This window comes from Stegostoma tigrinum, chromosome X (assembly GCF_030684315.1).
Source record: "Stegostoma tigrinum isolate sSteTig4 chromosome X, sSteTig4.hap1, whole genome shotgun sequence".
In the NCBI taxonomy this organism is placed as follows: Eukaryota; Metazoa; Chordata; class Chondrichthyes; order Orectolobiformes; family Stegostomatidae; genus Stegostoma; species Stegostoma tigrinum.
In genome coordinates, this window is record NC_081404.1 from 18,482,139 (window position 1) to 18,493,283 (window position 11,145).

At 42.0% G+C, this 11,145-nt stretch overlaps 1 protein-coding gene across 4 annotated transcripts in view; it reads left to right on the forward strand.

The window, feature by feature from the left end:
• Positions 1-11,145, forward strand: part of pan2 (poly(A) specific ribonuclease subunit PAN2) — a 242,358-nt gene that overhangs the window by 182,551 nt on the left and 48,662 nt on the right. For 3 of the 4 annotated variants that reach the window (XM_048523639.2, XM_048523642.2, XM_048523640.2), the window contains 2 exons: positions 61-264; positions 4,651-5,945. In XM_048523639.2, the coding sequence (XP_048379596.1) occupies positions 61-264; positions 4,651-4,673 (227 nt within the window). In that variant the 3' untranslated portion in view covers positions 4,674-5,945. Of the gene's footprint in view, positions 1-60; positions 265-4,650; positions 5,946-11,145 lie in introns of those variants that run through there. The other variant, XM_048523641.2, reaches the window with a different exon arrangement.

The following is an 11,145-nucleotide window of genomic DNA, read 5'->3' on the forward strand; positions in this document are numbered from 1 at the left end:
GTAGAGAATTTACTTAAATCTGGAGAAACTGACTTTTCTTGTATTGTTTCACTTTGACAGAACTCAAAATTCAGGGTGAAACGCATGACAGTATCGAGGATGCTCGCACTGCGCTACAGCTCTACCGCAAATACCTGAAATTGACCAAGCATGGTATAGATGTGGACGAATTCCGGAAAATACTTAAAGGTCTCTATGAGAAAGGCAGAAAGATGGACTGGAAAGTACCAGAACCAGAAGGAGAGGTGCAGAATAGTCCAAAAAGTAAAGTACCATTTTTATTTCCTTCTACGAGTGACAATGTTTAGTTAGTGCATTGTACCAAATTCCAGTCTTGAAAACCAAATTGTTAAGGAAATGGGTTATGTACTGGAATTCCCCTCTAACAGAGATTGATGAAATGAAATCAGAGTCAGTTGGGTGTTGCAATCCTGCATTAGCTGAGTTTGGGAGTTGAATCCAGTTCAGGGTTGACTTGGGCGCACAGCAAAAAACCACCCCTAATTCAGCAAAAAATGGCAATCTCAGAGTCCACAAGAAGGATGGTGAGAGAAATGGAAACATGTCATGCCAGAAGAGGGTGCTTTTGTGGTTCAGGAACTTTTATTCTTTGTCTAATTATGCCATAAGAAATCCAGAACCTTAACTTTACCTCTGTTCGTTTGCCATTGGCTTATTTCTTATTCTCTGTACAACTGTTGAGAGTTGTTTTTTCTGCTATCATGCCCTGCCCTCTGGAAATCTTTCCCCGAATTCTTCCATCTGATTATATCCCATTTAGTTTTTAAAAATACCCCCCACCCACCCACCCAAAACCTGTTCTCTTTGATTGCATCCTTGTCTCCTTTCTGAGTTTTCTCATTTTTTCTTTTTGTTTTCCCTACTTTGTAAAACTCTTCAAGATGTTTCTTCCTGAAAAATGTACGTTGTTAGTGCTGATACTGGCTGTCCAAATTGGAAAATGTTCTTTTTCTATGCACTAATATCCCTTGCTGAACACAAAACAAAACAAAAGTATCAGAACTGGATCTTAATTTGAAAAATATATTCAAACCTGATTGGCTCGAATATTAAGTGCAGCATTGCATTAGTACAAAGATGTTTCCAAAATTGACAGTTGAACTGAGCTGCAAAGAATTTGTTTATTTGCTAATGCATGCCTGGGTTCATGTTATCTGCTGAGATTAATCCAACCGTCTATTACTGCTACAGTATGTAACTTCTCGAGTTAAGTTCAACAGATGAAGAGTAAAATCATATAGCACAGAAGGAGACTGATTATTCCCTCTTTGGAGCTATCCAATAACTCCCACCCTTGGGCTCACTTCCCATAGCTCTGTAATTCTTTCTCCTTCAAGTGTCTTTGCATCCTCGCTCTCCGCTGGAGTCGTACCTGAGGACTGGAGAGAGGCAAATGTAATTCCTCTCTTCAAGAAAGGAAATAGGGAAATCCCCGGCAATTACAGACCACTAAGTCTCACGTCTGTCGTCTGCAAGGTGTTAGAAAGGATTCTGAGGGATAGGATTTGTGACCATCTGGAAGAGCATGGCTTGATTAAATGCAGTCAACACGGCTTTGTGAGGGGCAGGTCATGCCTCACAAACCTTATTGAGTTCTTTGAGGATGTGACTAGAAAAGTTGATGAGGGTCGAGCTGTGGATGTGGTGTATATGGACTTCAGCAAGGCATTTGATAAGGTTCCCCATGGTAGGCTCATTCAGAAGGTCAGGAGGAATGGGATACAGGGGAATTTAGCTGTCTGGATACAGAATTGGCTGGCCAACAGAAGACAGCGAGTGGTAGTAGAAGGAAAATATTCTGCCTGGAAGTCAGTGGTGAGTGGTGTTCCACAGGGCTCTGTCCTTGGGCCTCTACTGTTTGTAATTTTTATTAATGACTTGGATGAGAGGATTGAAGGATGGGTCAGCAAGTTTGCAGACAACACGAAGGTTGGAGGTGTCGTTGACAGTATAGAGGGCTGTTGTAGGCTGTAGCGGGACATTGACAGGATGCAGAGATGGGCTGAGAGGTGGCAGATGGAGTTCAACCTGGATAAATGCGAGGTGATGCATTTTGGAAGGTCGAATTTGAAAGCTGAGTACAGGATTAAGGATAGGATTCTTGGCAGTGTGGAGGAACAGAGGGATCTTGGTGTGCAGATACATAGATCCCTTAAAATGGCCACCCAAGTGGACAGGGTTGTTAAGAAAGCACATGGTGTTTTGGCTTTCATTAGCAGGGGGATTGAGTTTAAGAGTCGTGAGATCCTGTTGCAGCTCTATAAAACTTTGGTTAGACCGCACTTGGAATACTGCGTCCAGTTCTGGTCGCCCTATTATAGGAAAGATGTGGATGCTTTGGAGAGGGTTCAGAGGAGGTTTACCAGGATGCTGCCTGGACTGGAGGGCTTATCTTATGAAGAGAGGTTGACTGAGCTCAGACTTTTTTCATTGGAGAAAAGGAGGAGGAGAGGGGACCTAATTGAGGTATACAAGATAATGAGAGGCATAGACAGAGTTGATAGCCAGAGACTATTTCCCAGGGCAGAAATGGCTAACACGAGGGGTCATAGTTTTAAGCTGGTTGGAGGAAAGTATAGAGGGGATGTCAGAGGTGGGTTCTTTACACAGAGAGTTGTGAGAGCATGGAATGCGTTGCCAGCAGCAGTTGTGGAAGCAAGGTCATTGGGGACATTTAAGAGACTGCTGGACATGCATATGGTCACAGAAATTTGAGGGTGCATACATGAGGATCAATGGTCAGCACAACATTGTGGGCTGAAGGGCCTGTTCTGTGCTGTACTGTTCTATATTCTAAGTATATATCCTGCAGTACTCTTCAAAATGTAAATTTGGGGGCTGTGTGCTACAGTACTTCAGTATGGATATTCTGGCTTCTTACCTCTCACCTTTAAAATGTGGTTCTGTGTTGCACAATTTCAAAGTTGGATAATGTGATCATTGGGGTATTTATTCCCCTCGCAGTAGTCTACTACTGTCACTTACTCCACCCGGACTAATCTCTTTGGAATGTTTTTCATAAACAATGATATTTGCATTTGGTCACTGAAGCTGTTTGCAGGCAAAGGGTTATAGGTTCTTGTGAACAGCAGCCACCTTTACAGATATAAGTTTGTTCAGTTAGTTGTACTTATACTTGAGCCAGAAGATAACGGGTTCAAGCCCCAATCCAAAACTCTAGCTCTCCCAGTATCCTAGCTAACAATTTGCCAATGTCACATTTCCTGATTTTTTTCATCTGCTGTGTTGTTTTTGGGACTAGTAATGCGCAAATCATCTGCTATTTTGCCTTCAGAACAGTCACTGTACTGCAAAAGAAAGTTGCTGGCTGTGGAGTGCTTTAGGACTTCCAGAAGATGTAAAAATGCGCTATTCAAATGCAAGTGACAATGGGAACTGCAGATGCTGGAGAATCCAAGCTAACAAAGTGTGGAGCTGGATGAACACAGTGCTCCTGAGATGCTGCTTGGCTTGCTGTGTTCATCCAACTCCACACTATTCAAATGCAAGTTTGTTTGTTCTTTAGTTAAGCATCCTTTTGTTTTCAAAACTTAAAAACTATTTTTGTTTTTAAAACAGTCCTGTTTCTATTTCTGAGGTATCCTCATGCCAGCACTGTACACAGCTGAGAAGACTGGTTATTAGACATGTACTAACATTGCTGTATGGCCAACCAGGGAGATTAGAATCATAGATTCAGTGTGGAAGCAGGCTATTCAGCTCATCGAGTCCGCACTGATCCTCTGAAGAACAGCCCACCCAGATCCACACCCCTACCCTATTTCTATAATCCTGCATTTCTCATGGCTAATCTACTTAGCCTGCACATCTTTGGACATTCGTAGAAATGCTTAGTGTGATTCCCTCACTTCCTGTAGGAAAGCAGCTGGCCTGTTCTCCAGACTTCATAGTTGTAATCTGGTTAAGTCCGGAATGCTGCATGCAATAAATCAGTGGTTAATACACATCTGGATATGGCTTTGAATCCTCCTCAGGCTAATGGAATGAAAGTCTCTATTGCGATAGCTGCAGTATCAAATTGTATTCTTTGTAGTTGCATGCCCACAGGACGGAACTAGCCTTAGCTGGTACTAAACTATCAGTTGTATGCAGAGGCACCAGTAGTTGATATATCTGTTATCATCATAATGGATCTTAGGGGAAGCTGTGTCCTTGATTAGGATCAGTAGAAACTGCTGCAAGCTAGGCTGTTGATAAGTTTACCTTTTATTAATCATTTGTCTTACAGTCTACTGGATAAGGCTTGGTATGAGGTTTAGCACAGAGCCATCTGTAGTCATATGATCTCTGACATCACTACACTATTTACATGTTTGACATTGACCCTTTACACTACAGTTTGGGCAATACAAATGTCTCAGAGGTGCAATTTTGCGCAAAGTAGAGGAGGCTGTGCCCTGAATCTGATGTGTGCTTAATGCTGAATCTGCATGTAAAACAATGAACAGTCTTACGTTACCCAGTATATCTTTTACCCTGATACGCGCAAATCATTGGAGTCTGCTTTATATGCTTCTCTTTACCCATAATGAGTTGATGGGGCTTGTTCTTGATGGGTTTTTAATGCAGATTCTACACCTTCAAGCTTTTCTTTTTGTCTTAAATTAGGCACCCAGTTTTCCCACCTCTGATGGGTTTATATTGTGAAGACATATGAATGAACTATCTAACCTAATGAGGAGCGAATCCTGCAGCATTTGAGGGGGAAAAGCATTTGTATTTTTAAGATTCTGGAAGAAACTGTTTTCTAAATGGAGACTGCGTGGAGAATGCTTGACATGTCAGAGTATTAAATTATATCACCAACGAATATTGATCTGAGTGGCCGAGAAATGGGGAAGAAAATCAGCTTGTTTGGAAAAATAACAGTAACAAGTCACTTTTAGTCAAATGTAAACTGAGATGTGTTTTGATTTGAAAACAGTAAATACTGGAAATAATTAGGTCGGACAGCATTTCTGGAAAGAAAAATCAGACTAACGCTGCAACTGCACTTGCCCTTACTGAGGACCAGCATTCTGCCACGGCTTCCAAGTCTCCAGAGGTTTCTCTGCAAACATTCCATTTATTTTTATGAGCCTTTTTTCACTTTTTTCTATTTAGTTCCATTTTTTGTTTCCTTGCCTTTTTTAAAAAAAAATGCCTTCCTAGAGCTGTGCTCCAAGGTCAGGATGATTTCCCAGTGACAAAGAAGGCAGGACGCTTGATCCAAATAGCCCTTACGTGGCTAGCAGACTTCAAGATTTTAGTAGCTCTGCAATTGAGTGGAAATCTATAAAACACTTGTCTGTTCCAGGAAAAAAAAAGGGAAGAAAATACATAGGGTTCAAAAACACATTCATGGGAATTTTGTCATACATTGTCATCAGATTGCACGCGCAGCTATTATTCAGTGAAATCATTGCTTTGCAAGAAATTTTAGCCCTCCCCGCTGTAGAGATCGTGTTTTAAATACTGTCATGTTGACAAAGGTACCCCACATTGATTTTAATAGTTCAATAAAATATTTTAGGTTGTTTTATAAAACAGTACATGGGAATGATGCCATGACAGCATTGTCACTGTGGTGACAGTCCACACGATTCTAAGAATGTTTTTACTGTGCCCTCCCACCTTCTGGCCAACAGGATCTTCAGCTGCTACATTGCTGAGGTTCCTGAAATTCCAGGGCTTTTGGAAATCATAACAACATTTTTGACCTTACAAATGATTGTCAAATGGCTAGCAATTTGTTTATATGGTGTGAGACACAGTCAATATTCTGCACTGTTACATCTGCATTAATTACCTGCATTGGAAGGAAGAACATTTTGCACTTCCTATCATATGATTGGAAGCTGTTTTTAAAAGTTCTGTTGAAAAGCCTCTGGTCTACCTTTGTTCTCTTAATGTAAGAATAAAAGCTTTATTTTTAAATAAGTTCCTTATGTGGTTCTTATCATTTTCTTCACTCATGTTTCATTCTTTACTGATGATTATCCTGTTGTAAGTAAAAAGTCCAATGTAAGTAAAAGGCTGCTCTTGCATGCAAAAGTCAAATGTATCAGTTTGTTAGTTGGTCTTTTTAACTCAATTCATGTTATCTATTGCACATAAACAACTGCTTTACTCAAAAAAGAGTAAATGCTGAGAAACAAATTTGTATATTCGCTGCTCAGAATCTTAAATCAGGATTTTTATCATAAATGCAAAACTATTTTTGACATCAGCAATAGGAAAATATTTGACAAGATGATGGAATTGTTTGTAAAATTAATACCGAAATTATTCAATTCAGAATTAGTACTGTATATATGCGGGGGAGTTGATGGAAGCAGAAATATTTTAAAACAAACATACTCCTTCATCTAAGAGTTCCTACATCAACACAACCTTTGGAAACCAAAAGGTACAACAAATAATCAGTAAAATGTAAAAATATTGTTAATTAAAGCAACCCTTCTACAACTTGCTTGACTGGGAAGGTGCCAAGTACAAGCCAGCCATGTCTGCAGGAGGAAGACAAAAATTTTTGCTCATATCTTCCAGTCGCCAGATTGTTACAGACCAAATGTACAACCCAGCGTCCTGCTGCGCTCACATCTATGAGATTTGCCTGGGAAGTTTGAGCTTCGAATGGTCAATTCCCTTGCTCCTTGGGAGCCTTCAAAAATGTCTCCAAACTTCAGTGTTTGAGTCGAAGACTTTGGACAATTCCAATGCACATTTCTAGGTAGTTACACAAACAGAAACTGTTACACAAAACAATTCTTGTCCAACTCCTCAATAACTATATAACTGACTTCCCAGCTGCTCATACTGATGCCCTCCAATTTGACCCAGCTACCCTGCTGACCAGAGCTGACTAGCAACCACCACCTGACTACTGTCACCCACCCTATCAATTTGATTCACCCAATTTACCACCCTGCCCATTTACCCTCATTTATTCACTGCCATTCACACTGGACATTTAAACTGACCTAATGGCACCTCGTGTTGTAAGAAGGGGATGTAGCTTGTCTTTTTCTTCAACCCATCGAAAACAGAATGGCTTTGCTATGATGGAACTTTTCACAGGGCTGTGCATTTCTGAAGAAGACGGGATCAAAAAACTCAGTCAGAAAGGCATTAAGTGTGGGGTCCTAGTTATTGCTGCTTCACAGAAGATCTGGGCAAATCTTGTAAAATGTTTATGGTATAACATTGGGATAAGTCTAAAATCGGGTGGTCATGGCATCATTTTATATTGGGAAGTACAGCAAGAGGAAAACCAGCCTATGATGTGGGAGAGATGAATTTTGTTTACTGTGTTAAAATTGTTTGATTTTGAATCAGAGTTTGATTTAATTTACTGTGTGATGTAAGAAACAAAGTGAGTTCTGCTGCCGTTTAGTCTGTATTGAGGGTTGTAGAAATGAGAATTTTTTCATAAGTTAATTTCTTAGTGTGATCAAATTCATTTTGAGTGTTTGGGATATGCAAATGAATTAGATGCCACTGTATATTTGTGACACAGGCTATTGTTTTATCTGACTGTTTCTTGAAATGTAAACTTGTTTGGTTTATTCTCTCTCTTCTCCCTCAAATCATGGCCATCAGTTATCCTCATAAATTTTATGAGGAAGGGAAATTGCAGGCCATTGTGCACAGTGGAAAACATGTCAGGACTGACTGTTGATGCAGTAGTACTGTACCTCAACTGAATGCCATTCTTCATGCAACAGTGTAGGCAGCAAATGTCAGGCTATTCAGTGTTTCTTTAAAAATGAATTCTTAATATGGGTGACATTGACATCAGAGGAGGCAATGGCCTGGTGGTATAATTGCTAGACTATTACTCCAGAAACTCAGCTAATGTTCTGGGGAGCCAGTTTGAGTCCCACCACAGCAGATGGTGGAATTTTAACCCTTTTTTTTTCAAAAAATCTAGAATTTTTTTCTAAATCTAGAATCTAGGCACTGAAAAAGACAATAGCAGAAACAGCCCTGTTGACCCGATGAAGTTCTCCTTAAAAACATCTGGGGGCTAGTGCCAAAACTGGGAGAGCTGTTTCACAGACTAGTCAAGCAACAGCCTGACATATTATCTGTAAGATATGATTCTGAGGATGACTGTCTTAGACACCACCGTCACCATCCCTGGATATGTCCCATTCCACCAGCAGGACAGACCCTGCAGAGGTAGCAGCACAGTCATATTTAGTCGGAAGGGAGGTGCCCTGGGAGTCCTCAACGTTGATTCTGGACCTCGTGACGTCTCGTGACTTCAGGTTAAACATGGGCGAGGAAACCTCCTGTTGATTACCTTTACCAGGATGTTTCCTGGTCTGGAGCACAGGCCCTATGAAGAAAGGCTGAGGGGCTTGGGTCTGTTCTCATTGGAGAGAAGAAGGCTAAGAGGGGATTTAATAGAGACATACAAGATGATTAGAGGATTACATAGGGTGGACAGTGAGAGTCTTTTTCTGAGGATAATGACTTCAGCTTGTACAAGGGGGCATAGCTACAAATTGAGGGGTGATAGATTTAAGACAGATGTCAGAGGCAGATTCTTTACTCATAGAGTGGTAAGGGCGTGGAACGCCCTGCCTGCCAATGTAGTTAACTCAGCCACATTAGGGGCATTTAAACAGTCCTTGGATAAGCATATGGATAATGATGGGATAGTGTAGGGGGAGGGGCTTAGATTAGTTCACAGGTCGGCGCAACTGCGCTGTATTTCTCTATGTTCTATGTTCTATAACACCATCCATTGGCTGATGAATTGGTACTCCTCCGTGTTGAACAACACTTAGACTAGGATTGGCTGTCTGACAGAAGGCAGAGAGTTGGGATAAAAGGCTCTTTCTCGGAATGGCAACCGGTGACGAGTGGTGTCCCACAGGGTTCAGTGTTGGGGCCACAGCAGTTCACCTTATATATTAATGATCTGGATGAAGGGACTGGGGGCATTCTGGCGAAGTTTGCCGATGATACGAAGACAGGTGGACAGGCAGGTAGTACTGAGGAGGTGGGGAAGCTGCAGAAAGATTTAGACAGTTTAGGAGAGTGGTCCAGGAAATGGCTGGTGAAATTCAATGTGAGTAAATGTGAGGTTTTGCACTTTGGAAAAAAGAATACAGGCATGGTCTATTTTCTAAACGGTGAGAAAATTCGCAAATCAGAAGTGCAAAGGGATCTGGGAGTGTTGGTCCAGGATTCTCTAAAGGTTAACTTGCAGGTAGAGTCCGTAATTAAGAAAGCGAATGTAATGTTGTCGTTTATCTCAAGAGGGTTGGAATATAAAAGCAGCAATGTGCTTCTGAGGCTTTATAAGACTCTAGTTAGGCCCCATTTAGAATACTGTGTCCAATTTTGGGCCCCACACCTCAGGAAGGACATACTAGCCCTGGAGCGTGTCCACCGGAGATTCACGTGGATGATCCCTGGAATGGTAGGTTTAGCATATGATGAACGGCTAAGGATCCTGGGATTGTACTCATTAGAGTTTAGAAGGTTGAGGGGAGATCTAATAGAAACTTACAAGATAATGTATGGTTTAGAAAGGGTGGACACTAGGAAATTGTTTCCGTTAGGTAGGGAGACTAGGACCCGTGGGCACAGCCTTAAAATTAGAGGGGGTAAATTTAAAACAGAAATGAGACGACATTTGTTTAGCCAGAGAGTAGTGGGCTTGTGGAATTCATTGCCGCAGAGTGCAGTGGAGGCCGGGACGTTAGATGCCTTCAAGGCAGAGATCGACAAATTCTTGATCTCAAAAGGAATCAAGGGCTACGGGGAGAGTGCAGGGAAGTGGAGTTGAAATGCCCATCGGCTATGATTTAAATGGCGGAGTGGACTTGATGGGCCGAATGGCCTTACTTCCACTCCTATGTCTTATGGTCTATAGAGGAAGCACTAAGGATGGCAAGGGCACAAAATGCCCTCTGGGGGTAGGATTTCAATGTCCATCACCAATAGTGACTCAGCAGCAGTACTACTAAGGACATAGCCACTAGACTGGGTCTGCAGCAGTGGGTGATGGAACCAACAAGAGGGAAAACTACAGAGGCGCCTGTCCATGATAGTATTGGTAAGAGTGATTGTCGCACAGTCCTTGTGGAGATGAATTCCCACCTTCAAACTGAGAATAACCTCCATCATGTTGTGCTAAATGGGACAGACTTTGCATGGATCAAGTAACTCAAGACTGGGCATCCATGAGGTGCTATGGGCCAGCTACAGCAGTATAATTGTACTCCAGCAGAATCGAAAACCTCATGGCCTGGCATATCCCCCACTCAACCATTACCATCAAGCCAGGGATCAAAACCTGGTTCAATGGAGAGTGCAGGAGGGCGTGTCAGGAGCAGTACTAGACATACCTGAAGATGAGGGGTCCACCTGGTGAAACTACCAAATAGAACTATTTGTATGCCAAACAGCATAAGCAGCAAGTAATAGACAGAGCTAGGCGATCCCATAACCAATGGATCAAATTTTAGCTTTGCAGTCTTGCCATTTCCAGTTGTGAATGATGGTAGACAATTAAACAACTCCCAGGAAAAGAAGGTGGCTCCACAAACATCCTCAATGATGGAAGAGCCCAGCACGTCAGTGCAAAAGATAAGGCTGAAGGTTGTACATTAATCTTCAGCCAGAAATGCCAAGTGGATGATCTACCTGAGCCTCCTCCAGTGGTTCCCAGCATTACAGATATCAGTCTTCAGCTGATTTGATTCACTCCACTTGATATCAAGAAACAGTTGGAGATACTGGATACAGCAAAGACTCTGGGCCCTGACAACAATCCAGCAATAATACTGAAGGCTTGCGCTCTAGAATTTGCCGCTCCACTAGCCAAGCTGTTCCGGTACAGCTATAACACTGGCATCTACCCAACAATGTGGAAAATTGCCCAGGTGTGTCCTGTACATAAAAACCAGGATAAATCCAACCCGGCCAATTACTACCCCCATCAGTCTACTTTCGATCATCACACTAAAGTGATGGAAGGGGTCATCAACAGTGCTATCATACAGCACCTGCTCAATGACACCCAATTTGGGTTCTGCCAGGGCCACTCAGCTCCTGACCTCCTTACAGCCTTGGCTCAAAAATGGACAAAAGAGCTGAATTCCA